General features: G+C 47.2%; 1 protein-coding gene across 3 annotated transcripts in view; it reads right to left on the bottom strand.

Annotated features, from left to right (window-relative positions):
• Positions 1 to 17,289, bottom strand: part of LOC148540502 (uncharacterized) — a 109,162-nt gene that overhangs the window by 15,737 nt on the left and 76,136 nt on the right. For all 3 annotated transcript variants that reach the window (XM_088446703.1, XM_088446709.1, XM_088446707.1), the window contains exon 2: positions 3,553 to 3,685. In XM_088446703.1, the coding sequence (XP_088302829.1) occupies positions 3,553 to 3,685 (133 nt within the window). The remainder of the gene's footprint in view (positions 1 to 3,552; positions 3,686 to 17,289) is intronic.

Below are 17,289 nucleotides of genomic sequence, written 5' to 3'. Positions count from 1 at the left end.
GCATTTTGAAGGGAAAGAGGATCATCCAGTGACGTATGAGTTTGTACGAACACATTTGACGTTCGCATTTGTTAATGTATGTACGCCCCAAAAACGCCTCGCCACGCCTGCGTTTTTCCATCTCCTCCCCCGTCAACACCCAAAAACGCCCTGCTCTGTCAATCACATTTGACATGTCACTTCCTGTACGCTATTTGACAAACGAGACAAAAAAAGCTTGCAATCTGCCGTACGCACATGCGCGGTTAGTCAACATCGGAACGCAACGAGCATACTGCTGTTAACGAGCGGCTCTGAATCAGGGCCTAAGTCTTTAAGAGGGGCCCCACAAACTTAATTTAGTAAATAATTTGTGTATTGCCATCTACCTCACTATTTAAGACCTGAAGCTATGGGACAATTAGAGTATGGCCAGTGGCGTAACTATAAATTTTGCTCCCCCATGCCAAAAAAGTTTCAGGCCCCCCCTCTCCCCCCCCCAAAAAAAATCAAACACGCCCAAAGACGACGGTTAAGGTGGTTACATGATACAGTAATGTGCCTTACACATTATGACACACTAAGTAATGCCACTTGTAACATAGTATACCATACTGGAATGCCCCTTTAGCACATTATGCCACACCATGTGGCATAATACCCCTTACAACATTATTCCACACAGCAAAGCCCCTTACACATGCCACACAATAATGCACATATAACACCTGACATACAGTAATGCCCTTATAACAAATTATCCCATGCCGTAATTCCCCTATTTCACATTATGCCAAACCGTAATGCTACATACAACATATTATGCCACACAGTAATGCCCCTTACACATTATGCCACACAGTAATGCCCCTAATAGCACATTGTCCACACAGTAATGCCAAATACACATTATGCCAAACAGGAATGCCCATTACATCCCATCCTGACAGATCTACTTCACCAACCCTCCTCTCTGCTCCTGCCAGTCTGTCACCTCAGCTCAAGACAGGTTGCACAGTTTCTATGTCCGTGTAGATCCAGATTATTGGGAACATAGTTTATGACCTGTAAACTGCATGCATCAAGTTAGTGCCCTTATACAGTGCCTCCTGTAGTTGGGCCCCATTTGCAATGCCCCTGTACTAGTGACCCTAATGCAATGACCCCTGTAGTAGTGCCATTATGCAGGGCCTCCTGTAGTTGTGCCCATTAAAGTAGTTCCCCCTGTAGTTGTGCCCATATGCAGTGTCACCTGTAGCTGTGCCCATATGCAGTGTGGCCCTGTAGTTGTGCCCCTACAAATAGTGCCCCCTGTAGTTGTGCCCCCTGCAGTTGTGCCCCTTCAAGTAGTGCCCCCTGTAGTTGTGCCCCTTCAAGTAGAGCCCCCTGTAGTTGTGCCCCTTCAAGTAGTGCCCCTGTTGTTGTGGCCTCTCCTGTAGTCCTGCCCCCCCAAACCTTCCCCCCTCCCCCGTACTTGCCTGACTCCGCGCGGCTATCATCCGGGCTGTCTCTCCTGCTGCCATGCTGACTGGATATAAATTGATCCAGCAGACGCGGCTGCTCAGGTTCCTCAGCGCGTAGGTGACGTCACCCGTGCACTGCATTAATGGGAACGATGGCCTCTGAAGTGATCGGAGGCCACCTATCACTTCAGAGGCCAGCGCTCACAGTTGCAGTGGCGAAGCTACTGTCCTCGGTGCCCCCACGCCACCCGGCGCCTCCAAGCCACCGTGGGGGCAGTAGTTACGCCACTGAGTATGGGGAGTTTAGGAATAAAATAGGAAGATTAGCTACACATTGTGGTTCTTTTCTGCTGTCAAATTCTATGTTTCTTGAAGTTTTTATATTACGTGTTACTTGTGCTTTAGATACTCCATCTTTGTTCTGCCTGCTGTGTGTTAGGTAATGCAATGCCTCTTTCCTGAGGTTATGACTGATTTGTTTGCCAGCCAGAATGACAAAAGAATCCAAATATTGGTTAATATGATTTTTATTAATATAGATATGGCTGTGGAGTATCCGGATGGAAGATCGATATGGTCAAAAGTACGACAGGGACCAAATGTCGCCTGACAAATTGTCAACATGGCAAAAAGTCGACATGCTTAAAATGGTCAGCAGGTTCAAATGTCAACACATTTTTTTTTCATGGTTTTTCAACAGTTTTAAGGTTAGGGTTAGACACTTGGGGGGAGGGTTAGGGAAAGGCTGCCAGAGTGGATGGTTATGGTTAGGCACTAGGGGAAGTGTTAGGTTTAGGCACTAGGGGGAGGGTTGGGGTTAGGCATCAGGGGGAGTCTAGGGTTAGACATTAGGGGGAGGCATAGGGTTTGGATAAGGGTTAAATTACAAATAAAAAGTAAACCATTTGGTGTCAACAACTTGTGTCTTGACCATTCGAACCTGTTGGCCTAATAACCCTGTCAACCTTCTGCACTGTTGACCATTTGTCAGTCAACCTTTTGTCCTTGTCGAACTTTTGACCATGTCGATCAATATTGACGATTTATTATACCACACCTGGGCTGTGGATAGCTACCACTGGGGCACCCATATCATGTTTAGTTGGCGGATGGAAGTTCACATAAGAATGATGTATTGAATTATACTAGAAGACAGCACATGGACAGCAAAATATAGGACATGCTTTATTTTCTCTGGTCTGTCTCTTTTTTTCAGTCCGTGTCTTGACATTATTTATGTTAGAAAGCCTGTATGCAGGTCTGCATTTCTTCTTAAGGATATATGTTGTGACAACAACTTTCATGTGCAGGACATTAAAAATAATAGGGCATGAATCCAAAATGCTATATTTTATTCATAGAATATTACAAAATGTTATAAGAGTCTACTTATTATGGATTGGGAAATTATTTAAAGAAAATTAGAAGTGAACTTAGGGCCTGATTCAGAGCCGGACGCTATTTGCGGACGGTCGTTCTAAAAAAGGGTCCGGATATTTAAACTGAGCGCTCGCTCTTTGCGGTGTGTTGACGCCTCTATGTCTGAGCGAGCGTTCGAAAAATGCGCTCGCTATTTTGTAAAGACGCCCCTTTGCCGTTCGCATCACACGTCGTCATCTCCGGTATTTATTAGATTAATCGGGAACATCGAAAGGCATCTGAACTGCTCGCAGTGGTTGTGGTAGGATTTTCTTACCGCTATCACTGCGAGCAGTTTAGGCTAAAAGACAACCAAATGCACTCCCATTAAACGCCCTTTTGACCGTTAGGCATGAATGCGTTTGGATCTCCACTCCCCCGTTTTCAAGCACCTTCCCCTGTTACCACCCACAAACAGTACATTCTGTCAATCAAATTAGCAGCCCCCCGCTGTTTTACGAGCGCACGATTTCCGTCTGCAATGACTGTTTTGCGCATGTGCATTACGACCCATACGCATGCGCAGTTGTGCGAACAACGCTCAGAGTGAACGAGCGGCCGCTTACGAGCGGCTCTGAATCAGGCCCTGAATCATCTTGTATTAGTCAAGTTAACCAGACACCAAGCAATCTCCCATAATTCAAGTCTGATAAAAATTAGCATTCGTGTATGTTTCTGAGCTTCCACTTACATTTAACAGGTTCATTACCATGTGCCACAAGGAATTTCAGTGTTGTCAATTTAGTGGGCAAAGAAAATAGCTTCCCACCTTTGGCCTCAGCCGTTACTCTCTGCTGGTTGTACAGGCTGTTGACTCTAATAATCTGCAAAATCAGAGATTCGGTTACAATTTTGTGCTAAACAAATCTAAAAAATACATCAGAAAAATGCTAAAGATTAACAGCAAATGTTCAAAAATCATTTTCCACATTTAAAAGCCAAGAATAAAACAAATGTAATAGGGTTCAAATGATTTATTATTGCTTATCGAGTTAAATACTGTTTATATCTTTTAAACTGGGTATACACTATAATAATCGGGCCAAAAAGCCAATTTCAGAAAGTTTGGTGCAAGACTCTGAGAGTTTACACAGCACCCAGGGCTGATGATCGTTCGAATCGGGTCATCTGATCCTGGCTGTATGCGCAACATTTTAAAAAATATAAGCCAATTTCCATAGCAGTAAATCAGGTTTATTCCTATGCACGGTGTACACTAGTTTTTAAAGTGACAGATTATTTAGCAGATCTTTGGTACATTGCTGAGGTGTGTTTCTAACTTAAGGAGAAACAGACATATTTCGGGTTGGGTATGCAACCCTGGCGGCTGCCCATCCACTTGTAGATGTGGGGACGATGGCACGATTATGACATCGTAATCATGCCGTCGTCTCCCTAGGGGTGAAGGGCATACACTGACTGTTCAAACATTCAGTGTATGCACATCAATCATCCCCGAACATGGGCAACCTTACGACGGTCGTCAGGTTGACCGTCATGTCCGGGCGATGATCGTTTTAGTCATTTTAAATGCCCGATTTGCAGCCGATAGCTGAGCGATTGCACGATTACAATGTCATAATCGTGCAATTGCTCAGTATTTTTGGCAAGTGGATGGGCACCTTAAGTCCCACCGGGGATGCCTAAACCTAACCCTCCCCTTGTCCCCGCTTACCTTCGTTCGGGAAACTGTCGAGATTACGTTGTCAGGCTCAAGATAGGCGTCGGGATTTCAATGCCTATCTTTAGTCCTATGTCGGGGTTTTGACGCCGGGATTCCGTGAGACGGCTTCCCGGGCGTCGGCATTATAACTACATCCCACTTATTTCATGTAAAGCACTGCAGTTGGAGTCTATGGAAGCAAATAAGTGGCTGAGAAGATAGCATGGGAAGGAGGGTTTGGGGTTTTTAGGTTACTTGACTGACCTCTTCCCCAACTATAAAAACGAGCTGTTTCCTCCCAGGTACCCCGTACGGGACAACGCATCTGCATTAGCCAATTGGGACCCAGACCTATGTTCCACAGTGAATGTAAATTCCTGCAAGGCTAAAAACCACCTTGTTACCTTGGCATTTTGGCCTTTCTTTACTGACATAAATTTTAATGGGGCATGATCCGTTATGAGCTTAAACCGTCTGCCTAAGAGGTAATACCTCAAGGTGTCTAATGCCCACTTAATGGCCAACACCTCTTTTTTAACAATAGCGTACCTTTTTTTTATAGTCATTGAGTTTTCTGCTCAGATAAACAATGGGCTGCTCCTCCCCATCCCTACTCTGGGACAACCCTTCTCCTACCCCTACCTTTGAGGCATCTGTCAGAACCACAAACTCTTTAGAAAAGTCTGGTGTTATCAACACCGGTTGTGTACACAAAGCCACTTTCAATGCCTGAAACGCTTCTTCAGCCTCAGGGCCCCATTTCATCACGTTAGACTGTTTCCCTTTTGAGAGGTCTGTTAGTGGCACTGCTGTGGTGGCAAAATTTGGGTTAAACCGTCTGTAATACCCAGTGATACCTAAAAAGGCTCTAACTTGCTTTTTTGATTACAGGACGGGGACAGTTTTGTATAGCTTCAATTTTGTTTGAATGGAGCTTAATCAGACCTCTCCCTATGCTATACCACAAGTATTGAACCTCTTCCATTGCTAGGCAACATTTCTTAAGGTTGACTGTTAGGCCGGCTTTCCTAATTGAGCCCAGCACTGCCTGAGATTCCCAGTCTGGACTGTGGAGTACCACAATATCCATAAAAGGGCGCTGCCTGTGGGGTTTTAAAATTCTATCCATTGCATGTTGATAGGTTGCTGGGGCCCCATGCAACCCAAAAGGCAACATCCTATACTGGAATAGCCCTTCTGGAACAGAAAAGGCTGTTTTCTCTTTTGAAAAGAAGGTTTTAAAAGTGAAACTGGGCACTCCTTATTGTAAGCAAGCCGTGTGGACAAAAAGTTTCCCCTAGTGGAAACTGGTCAGAATATGTGGAAAAAAGGGAGTATTTGTCCTGATTAGGCGCTAATTAGGATGCTAACGACTAATGGACCCAAGAGGTCTCAGATAAATCTCAAATAAATACATTTATTGATAAAAAGAATAAACATACGACATATGCATATTAGAAACACGATTTTTCACAAATTGAAAGTATATTCGATACTGTTCATATAAAATTGTAGCAGTGAATTGAATAATCCCACATGGAGGGTTGGAATTCACAAAACCCAAATGAAAAAATAAAATAAATGAAAAATTTCTCAATGTAAATAAAATAATTGAAGTTAAAATGCTATTATAAATGAATGGATTTGTTCATGAATTGAGGAAAATCCTACCCGACAGGGAGTGGGGAGCCAGCGAGTGTTGGCTGCAGGATCCCAGGTTGCCCTGCAGTGGCTCCAATCGCATGTACCCAGTCAGGGAGGAAGTCCTTTGAAGTTTCGGAATCCGGAGGTTGGCACAGGTGCAGGTCGCCGACGCGTTTCGAGACGTATAGTCTCTTCTTCAAGGCTGCATACTTGAAGAAGCTACTGGCGGGCTTGGTTCAGCTGACAGAGCTAATCTATCCTTCCAGGGTTTTATTAGGTTAACATGGTAAATTTGTTCAGGCTTCCTCTTGCCTGATTGGTATACTTTATAGTTAACCTCATTCACTTTCTCCCTGATCTCATATGGACCTTGCCATTTAGCCAAAAACTTGCTTTCCACTGTGAGTATCAAAACAATCACTCTGTACCCAGGGGCAAATGTATGTACCCGGGCATTCTGGTTATACACTCTCTTCTGGGCTTGTTGAGCCTGCTCCATATGTTCTTTGACAATGGGCACCACGGCCACAATCCTATCTTGCATCTGCGACACATGTTCAATTACACTTTTATTGGGTGTTGCTTGTCCTTCCCATGTCTCCTTAGCAACATCTAGTAACCCTCTGGGATGTCTCCCTTACAACAGATCAAAAGGAGAGAATTTTGTGGAAGACTGAGGTGCTTCTCTAACAGACAACATTAAATATGGCAACAAATAATCCCAATTTTTCCCATCCTTGTCAACAACCTTTTTTAGCATACGTCTTAAGGTTTTGTTGAATCTCTCTACCAACCCATCTGTGTGAGGATGGTAAACTGAGGTTCTCAAGTGAGTAACTTTAAGCAATTTTCATAACTCCTTCATAATTCTAGACATAAAGGGGATACCTTGGTCAGTTAAAATTTCTTTTGTTATTCCCACCCTACTGAAAACATGCACCAGCTATCTAGCTATACCCTTGGTTGACATATTACGCAAAGGGAACAGAATTCAGACACATCCTTATACACCCCAGGCCAAAAGAACTACTGCAAAACCCTCTCGGTGGTCTTTTCAGCCCCCATGGTGATGTGACCATGAGCTAGGTCCAACACAGTTCTCCTATATGTCTGGGGAGTCACAAGCTGTTCTACCACATCCTCACCCCTTTTTGTCACTTGGTACAAGAGCTCATTGATAAGGGCCATGTTTGGATATGTAAGCTTGTTATCCGGGTCTAGTGGTTTCTCATTAACAACTTTCACATTTTCTCTGGCTCTTATCAAGGTGGGGTCCCTTAACTGTTCAAATGCAAACAATTCTGCTCTCACTTCAAGGGGAGGTAAGCTTTCAGCACTGTCTATCACCTCTGCCTCCTCTGGAAGAGGTACCTCACTTTGTTCCTCATCTACCACAACTTCCCCAGCCATACTAGCAAAAGGGCAAGGGTCTGAGGGTTCCAGGGTCACACCTTTGGCCAGCGTATCACAAGGATGGTCCACTGGCTCTATACTGTTCGCCTCTGTGACCACACGGGATTTCCACAATTTCCAAAAAAGGGGAAAGTCTCTCCGTATTATAACATCATGTACTAAGGAAGGGACCATTCCCACATTAACCATTGCTGAACCACAAGGGGCCTCAATATTCACTTCAGCAGTATTATAATAACGGGTGTCACCATGTATGCAAGTTACCCCAACAGTTTTTTGCTGACCCTTTAAAGCATTTACCAACCTATTTTTCAGGGGTGACAGATCTTTGCATTTGTTGCAAACTGAATCCCGTTGGATTCACAAACTTGATACATTGGCCCCGAAAGGGCTTAACGAGCATTTAGGCATACAATGCTTTCTATAAATTAATTCTTTATTACAAATCTTTTTCAAGTATAGGCTTAGTTAACTTGTAACAATTTGCCTTTTTTCTTTCTTTTATGCATTAGTTCTATTTGAGCCATGTATTATAATGTATTACTTAGTGTGGCCTTATGTATTGTAGTGCTCTCTCTTTCTCTGTTTTTCTTTTTCTCTTTGAGCTCAACACAATGTATTTCTCTTCCAATGTTATTGTACTACTGCCTTTGCCTTTCTCTCTAGTTTTGGTACTTGCAGGCCTCCGTATGTGTGTTTGTCTTGGTGAAGGGTAGTCACTAGCTGACGTGATCAGACTTCCGCGCCGGGCGGTCTCCTGGCGTCTGTGCACTGGGTGTTCTGTCCTATAAAGGTAAGACTGTTTTAACTTTCGTATCCTGATGAAAATGCTTTGAGCATTGAAACGTCGATTTTCCAACTTGCTTGCGGTCTGTGTGATTTCTTATTAGTCGTCCTGAGTGCCACCTGACGTTGTATTATAGTTTTTTTTCCACCTTGTCTGGGTGCTAAAACGGAGGGCACCGGACGCAAAGTCTCACTAGTAGGATGGGAGTGCATATGTATTATATATATGTAAACCAGCACTCAGATTTAAATGAACATTTCAAATGCTGTCAGTTTACTTCGGGAGCCATTAAAACTGAAAGCAGTTGAAACGCCCGTCGGGCACCAGCAGCATAGTACATGCTTTCTATGAGACTGATTCAGAGCCACTCGTAAGCGGCAGCTCGTTCTCTCCGAGCGATGTTTGCCCAACTGCGCATGCGTATGGATCGTAATACGCATGCGCGAACCAGTCAGTGCGGCCGAAATTCATGTGTTCGCAAAATAGCGAATGCCTGCTATTTTGAGTGACAGAATGAGGCGTATGTGGGTGGTAACAGGGGAAGGTGCTTGAAAACGGGGAGTGGAAATCCGATCGCAGGTGTGCTTAAAGGTCAAAACGGGCGTTTTAAGGGAGTGCATAATTAAAACAGCAGCGTCATTGACCACGTCACTTGTTTTTTTTTAACTCAGAACTGCTCGCAAAATAGTGGTTGAAAAAACCAGCCCCAAGAATAGCGAGCAGTTCATACGCTGGTCGATGTACTCGATTAATCTAATAAATAGCGGACATGACGTATGGTGCGAGCGGCCAGGGGGCGTATTTTTCAAATTTACGTTCGCATGTTTTGCTCGCTCGTTCAGACTTAGAGGCGTGAACAGTCCGCAAAGTGTGAACGGTTCATTTGAATAGCCACCCCTTTTTAGAAAACGAACGACCGCAAATAGCGAACGGCTCTGAATGAGGGCCTATGTCTACTTATCAATAAAGCCATCTTCAAGCTTCTAAATATGAGCACTGATTCTTTTACTTTGATGAAGTGAGTGTTTATAGTATTAAAGTCTGGACCCTGCACCATGCTGTTATATTGGATTGAGTGCTGCCTCATACTCAACAGGGGGTTTTCACCAGAGACCCCGGCAATGAAGTTTAGACTTTGCAGTGCCCGACACACAGGTCGTGGCCCCCTGTTTGGGTTCCCTGTATGGAACTGGTAGGTACTGACAGGAGGCTGAATTAGACTGGAGACGTGCAGGAGCAAAGCAGTAATGTAAATAACAACAGCAACTTATGCAGGAATGGTCAGGAATAGGTTAATAGAAATAGCAAAGCTAGAACAGGAACGTTGGAGATTGGAAATGAGACCTAATACTCTGGCACTGTTTTGTGCTCAGAGTCTCCCTTTTACAGGGAGTAGGTTTGAATTTGGCGCCAAATGTGACGTCACATTTGGCATGTACTATCTCTCTCAATTTCAAACTGGGCGGTACGTGTGATCCTAGGGAGCCACGGCTGTCTGCTTACACAGACGGGGAACGGAAGAGAGGAGAACTGGCTGTTAGCATGTCACCGCGGCTTGCGTTGCCAGAGACCTTGCCAAGTTGGAGACCTTGCAGCCCGGGTAGACTAGCGCTGCCGGAGCCGATAAATGAGCTCCAGGCTTCAGTATGCTGCAACACATTGCTTTCTCCAGGGCCGTAACTAGAGGTGTGTGAGCTTTGCCATCGCATAAGACATAGGGCACTGGGGGCAGCACCGTTACTGCCCCATGGCTCTTGCTTCTGGCTAACAGGGTGCCTGGAATGTCACCCTGCAGCCAGTATCACTGCCACATGCCTCCTGGAGTGCCTCCTGGAGTGTCCTTTGGACACTACAGACTCGCAGTCTGTACAGGGGACGGATCCCAGGAGCCAGTGCACTATTGAATGATTTGGGACTGCATCTGGCCACATTCACTGTGAGGGAAGCTTCACTGTAGCAGGCAGGTAGAAGTGGCCGGTCACTAAACAAACTGTTCAGGAGCTAGGACCCAGCAGCTACTTAACCCAAAGATTAGCAGTACAAAAGATTGGACCAATGGGAAACTGTTCTCCCCGAAGGTCTTTTCAGAGTAGGGAAAACAGACTGCAAAATAGGGATGGCCATCTCTGGGGTGTCCATTGATGGTTACTAATGATGGGCTCATCTGTGATTACATTCGATGGCACAAAAACCATCTATGGTGAACCATCGATGGTTTGCACCCCCTCGATGACCTCCGCTGCAGGTGGCACAGCAGGCCTCCATCCAATCAGAAATGGGTGCCGGGATTAATGGCCACCGGGAGGTGGGACTAAGTTGTGTCCTGACAGGCGAAAAAAAAATAAAAATCAGCTCCCTCTTATCCATCAATGGCGGAGAACCATTGGTTCTCAGCCATCGATGGCAAAACTAGTTAACACCGTCAATGTTTTGAAAACATCATTGGTCGAAGGCTATCCCTACTGTAAGAGAGTGTCAGTAAGCGTGTGTGTGTGTGGGGGGGGTGACTGGACTGCAGAGAGAGTGTCAGTAAGGTCATTGGGGGTCATTCAGAGTCGGTCGCAAGCGCTGAGCGCTCGCAACCGACTCGATGTTGCCCCACTGGGCATGCGCACGACGGAGCCGGCTCCATCGTGCACATGCATGAGACCTGGCTAGCGACGGACGCTCCATCGCTAGGGGTCTCACAGCAGACGGGGCGAGCTGTCTATGGTGAGTGACAGCTCGCCCCGTTTGGGAGGCGGGCAGGGGGCGTGCCTGCCCAAACGTTGCCGTTCCCGCCTTGCCGTTTGGGGGCGGCCCCACTGACGTCATTGCTGATGTCAGTGGGGAGCTTCATACTCGATCAGAGCAGGAAGCTGCCTGGGGCTTACGAGTGCCCAGACCCAACCTTAGGGTCTGGTCGTAAGCCCCGATGGTCGCGATGGTCTTAACCATCGCGACCATCACCCATGTCGGGCGCTAGAGCTGTGGGTGTTAACCCACAGCTTAGTGATCGACAAGGAGGCAGTCGTTCAGGATGCAAGCGGCCGCCCTGATTCAGAGCGACCGCTTGCAACTAACGACCGCCTGTGAATGAGGTCCATTGTGTGTGGCAGAGCATGCATGCTGTACCTGTTACTGGAGACTGTCTCTGGTCTGTAAAAGCCTCACACTGAGAGCCCCACACATAGCTCATTGGGAGAGCAGACCTGGACAGATCAAAATGTGACTGTCTTATTGTGTCTTGTACACTTTTTTTAATATATTACAGTGTATAGTTGAGTGTTGAAACTCCTTGAGGTATCGTAAGCGTTTACATCCGGGCGCCAAATGTGAAGGTGGAACCAGTGGGGGTGCTCAGAGGAAGGAGACTGGGAGGAACAAAGCCAACTCCCTTGTCCTCTCTTACTGCAGTTGTTAAGGCAATTTGCATGCCAAGTCAATACACTGAATTTTTTTTTGTTTCCTCAAATTATTACTGAACAGTTATTGCAGTATGGCAAGGAGCATTATCCTGCAAAAAGGAGCCACTGCCATCAGGGAATTGTCACAGCACCGCCGAATCCAGGTTGCCCTTACTGTCCTGCGACACTGGAGTCCGGGCTGGTGTGTGACACCGGGTGGGAGATCCCCGGCACCCGCTGTCAGCTGCTCCTCTTCTCCCCCGGCAGCTGTGTGCAGGCGGCTGTGGCTTCCTTAGAAGTGCGCGCGCCGCTCTGCTTAATATTTAAAGGGACAGGCACCTGTAATGGAAACGCTGATTGGGGCTAATTTGAACCCTGACCTATAAAAGGAAGTTCCTGGGAGCACTCCAGTGCCAGAATATAGGCTCCATTACCATACTCCAGCATTTCTGTGCATATCCTGATTATTGGTTCTGACCCTTGGCGTGTTTAGTGACTCTGATTCTGCATGACCCCTATTTCTACGTTAATATCTGGTTCTGACCTCGGCTATTCCCTGTGATCCGTTTACGTCTGCTCCCTGGTACCGCTTCGTCCGTTTGGTTCTGACCCGGCTAAGTCGACTACGCTCAAAGTCTCCTGTATGCCGACCAAGTGCTAGCACCTGTATAGGGAAACCTAACCTGAGGGCCGCGACCTGTGTGTCAGACGCAGCCAAGTCCATACCTTCTTGCGAGGGTCCCTGGTGAAAACCGGTGGCACATTAGACTCCGCGCCTCAGGAATAGGTCTAGCCAATTCCCTGAATACAGGTAGCGTCCACTATCCGCCCGTAAGTTTGTGACAGGAATACTGTTGCCATGAAGGGGTGTACTTGGTCTGCAACAATGTTTAGATAGGTGTACGTGTCAAAGTAATATCCACAGAAATGCCAGGAGCCAAGGTTTCCCAGCAGAACATTGTCCAGAGCATCACACTGCCTCCGGCGGCTTGCCTTTTTCCCATCGTACATCCTGGTGCAATCTCTTGCCCAGGGAAATGATGCACACACACCCGACTGTCAACATGATGTAAACGAAAATGTGACCAGCCTGCTTTCTTCCATCTCTCCATGGTCTAGTTCTGATGTTCATATGCTCATGGTAGGCTGTCACGCCGGAGGGTTGGGTTGGGTTGGAACAGGTGTGGGAGGCTGAAGAGGAGAATTGAGAGGTGTGAATGAACTTAGGTGGTTTGAGCCAGGACTTCCTCATGTATAGATGTGATTAGGTAGAGATACAGCAGTGGATGATGGGCCTGAAGGCAGCGACGGGCTGGGCCGGGGGGCAGGGTGCCATCTGCCCCCCGGGCCGGTACAACTGTGCAGCATTAGGGCCGGCCGGTCCTCTGCCGGGCTGCCTATCTAGCCGGCTCACATCAGCCGGCTGTGCGTGCGCTTACAGGACAGGTGTGCCGGAAGCTTTCCTCTGCGCCGAATAGCGGCACTTCCAGGTGCTAGAAGGAACCTCCGGGGACAGCTGCAGTGGCGGCCGGGCGGCACAAGCGGTAGTCGGACTGGTGGTTGCTACATCCCCTAGTCCGGAGGAGTATCCTCAGTGCCGGTAACTGTGTCTCTCTCTGGGAGGGGGAGGAGGAGTGATTGCTGCCCAACACTGCTGGGACACAGTGTACTCACCTCCCACCTCAGTGCCTCACACGAAAACCCTGCTCACTGCACCTACTGTAGGAGCCTATTTATTCACCCACACTGCCTTTACTTATATATATATATTAGGGGTGTGCACCGGCCACTTTTCGTGTTTTGTGTTTTGGTTTTGGATCTGGATCTTTCTTCGTGTTTTGGATCTGGATTGGTTTTGCCAAAACCACCCTTCCGTGTTTTGGGTTCTGGGTTTTGTGTTTTGGATCTGTATTTTTTTTTAAAAAAGCATAAAAACAGCTAAAATCACAGAATTTGTAGGTTTTTCTGCTCCTATGCTATTATTAACCTCAATAACCTTAATTTCCACTCATTTCCAGTCTATTCTGAACACCTCACACCTCACAATAGTGTTTTTATGTCCAAAACGTTGCACCGAGGTAGCTGGATGACTATGCTAAGCGACACGAGTGGGCGGCACAAACACGTGACCCATCTAGGCGTGAAACTGCAGTGGCAGACAGGATGGCAGTTTGAAAAACTAGGCCCCAAACTGTACATAATGCAAAGAAAAAAAAGAGGTGCAAGATGGAATTGTCCTTGGGCCCTCCCACCCACCCTTATGTTGTATAAACAGGACATGCACACTTTAACAAACCAATCATTTCAGCGCCAGGGTCTGCCACACAACTGTGGCTGAAATGATTGGTTCGTTTGGGCCCCCACAAAACAAGCTGGCAATTAATGTGTCCCTGCACAAACTGGCTCTATGGAGGCAAGATGTCATCCTCATCCTCCTCATCCACCGATTCCTCACCCTCTTCAGTGTGTACATCCTCATCCTCACAAAGTATTAACTCGTCCCCACTTGAATCCACCACCACAGGTCCCTCTGTACCTTCTGGAGGCTGGTCTCCCTGGAAGAGCTGATAATTAATTTTGATGAACATCATCTTCTCCACATTCTGTGGAAGCAACCTCCTACGCCTTTCGCTGACAAGGTTCCCGGCTGCACTAAACACTCTTTCGGAGTACACACTGGAGGGGGGGCAACTCAGGTAAAATAGAGCCAGTTTGTACAGGGGCCTCCAAATTGCCTCTTTTTCCTGCCAGTACAGGTATGGACTGTCTGCCATGCCTACTTGGATGCTGTCACCGATGTAATCCTCCACCATTCTGTCAATGGTGACAGTATCATATGCAGTGACAGTAGACATGTCAGAAATTGTTGCCAGGTCCTTCAGTCCGGACCAGATGTCCAAACTTGGTCCTGCCTGCCCTGCATCACCGCCAGCGGGTTGCTTAGGATACCTAAGTTTTTTCCTGGCAGCCCCAGTTGCAGGAGAAAATGAAGAAGGAGCCGTTGACGTGTCACGTTCCGCTTCAGCTGACAGTGTGTTCACCAGCAGGTCTTTGCACCTCTGCAGGCTTGTGTCGGCCGGAAAGAGAGACACCACATAGGCTTTAAACCTAGGATCGAGCACGGTGGCCAAAACGTAGTGGTCTGATTTCAACAGATTGACCACCCTGGAATCCTGGCAAAGCGAATGAAGGGCTTCATCCACAAGTCCCACATGCCGAGCGGAATCGCTCCGTCTTAGCTCCTCCTTCACTTTCTCCAGCTGCTTCTGCAAAAGCCTGATGAGGGGAATGACCTGACTCAAGCTGGCAGTGTCTGAACTGACTTCACGTGTGGCAAGTTCGAAGGGCTGGAGAACCTTGCACAACACGGAAATCATTCTCCACTGCGCTTGAGTCAGGTGCATACCCCCTCCTTTGCCTATGTCATAGGTGGATGTATAGGCTTGTATGGCCTTTTGCTGCTCCTCCATCCTCTGAAGCATATAGAGGGTTGAGTTCCACCGCGTCACAACCTCTTGCTTCAGGTGATGGCGGGGCAGGTTCAAGAGTGTTTGCTGGCGCTCCAGTCTTCGGCACGCAGTCGCTGAATGGCGAAAGTGGCCAGAAATTTTTCGGGCCACCCAAAGTGTCTCCTGCACGCCCCTGTCGCTTTTCAGAAAATTCTGCACCACCAAGTTTATTGTGTGAGCAAAACATGGGACGTGCTGGAATTTGCCCAGATGTAATGCCCGCACAATATTGGTGGCGTTGTCAGATATCACAAATCCCCAGGAGAGTCTAAGTGGGGTAAGCCACTGGGCGATGATTTCCCTCAGTTTCTCTAAGAGGTTGTCGGCGGTGTGCCTCTTACTGAAACCGGTGATACACAGCGTAGCCTGCCTTGTAACGAGCTGGCATTTCTGAGATGCTGCTACTGGTGACGCTGCTGCTGTTGCTGCGTAAGGTGATACATCTACCCAGTGGGCTGTCACAGTCATATAGTCCTTAGTCTGCCCTGTTCCACTTGTCCACATGTCCGTGGTTAAGTGGACATTGTGTACAACGGCATTTTTCAGGACACTGAGGACACTTTTTCTGACGTTTCTGTACAGTCTCGGAATCGCCTGCCTAGTGAAGTGGAATCTAGACGAGATTTGGAACCGGGGACACACTACCTCCATCAATTGTCTAAATCCCACTGCACTAATGGCGGATACCGGACGCACGTCTAACACCAACATAGCAGTCAAGGCCTCAGTTATACGTTTTGCTTCAGGATGACTGCTGTCGTACTTCATCCTCCTCGCTAAGGACTGTTGGAGGGTCAATTGTTTAGTAAAAGTAGTGGTGTTCCTACTTCCTCTCTGGGATGATGAACGACTCCCAGCAGCAGCAACAGCAGCAGCGGCAGCAGTAGGCGTAGCAATGCAGGATCCTCCGGAGGAATCCCGGATAGGAGAGTCAGTCATGCCAGTGACATGGCCTGCAGGACTACTTCCGATCCTAACTAAGGAGGAAATTGACGAGGAGGGAGTTGACGGTGTGGTTTGCAGGCGCTTGGATACAACAGGACAACGGGATTTAGGTGTCCCTGGACTGCTTACGGTCTTAGCCAAAGTTTCTGAACTTGACAGTAACTTTTTATGAACGCGCTGCAGGTGCCGTATAAGGGAGGATGTTCCTAGGTGGTTGACGTCCCTACCCCTACTTATTTCACCTTTACATATGGTACATATGGCAAGACAGTTGTTGTCCGGATTTGGATAGAAATATTGCCAGACCAAAGAGGTGGAATGTTTGGTCTTCTGCCCAGGCATGACCGTGATGGGCTTTTTCATCCCACGGACAACAACTGTCTCCCCCGGAGCCTGATTTAAACAAACCACATCACCATCAGAATCCTCCTCGCCAACTTCCTCCTCAGCGCCAGCTACACCAGTATCCTCATCCTGTTGTACTTCAACAGTGACATCTTCAATTTGCATATCAGCAAGTGGACTGTGGGTGCTCCTTTCAGCACTTGCAGGGGGCGTGCAAATGGTGGAAAGAGCCACCTCTTCCCGTCCAGTGCTGGGAAGGTCAGGCATCGCAACCACCACCACACTTGGACTCTCCTTGGGGATTTGTGATATCTTCTTAGAAAGCACAGTTCTTCGCTGTGCTTTTGCCAGCTTAACTCTTTTGATTTTTTTAGTGGGAGGAGGGCTTCCATCGTCATGTGAAGCTGAACCACTAGTCATGAACATACTAGGGATCGACCTTAGCCGTTCCTTGCCACTCCGTGTCGTAAATGGCATATTGGCAAGTTTACGTTTCTCTTCAGCTGATTTAAATGTCTTTTTCAAGGTCATTTTCCTGAACTTTGCCATTTGGGATTGTATGTGCCCTCTACTATGACATTGGGCATCGGCCTTGGCAGACGACGTTGATGGCATGTTATCGTCTATGTCATGACTAGTGGCAGCAGCTTCAGCACTAGGAGGAAGTGGTTCTTGATCTTTCTCTATTTTATTTTTATCGGAGAAAGTTTGGTCCTCCATTTATGTTATATCGATT

The sequence above is a fragment of the Taudactylus pleione genome, unplaced genomic scaffold, assembly GCF_031769625.1.
Source record: "Taudactylus pleione unplaced genomic scaffold, aTauple2 ptg000019l, whole genome shotgun sequence".
NCBI classification, from domain to species: Eukaryota; Metazoa; Chordata; class Amphibia; order Anura; family Myobatrachidae; genus Taudactylus; species Taudactylus pleione.
This window is presented reverse-complemented; position numbering and strand designations above follow the sequence as displayed.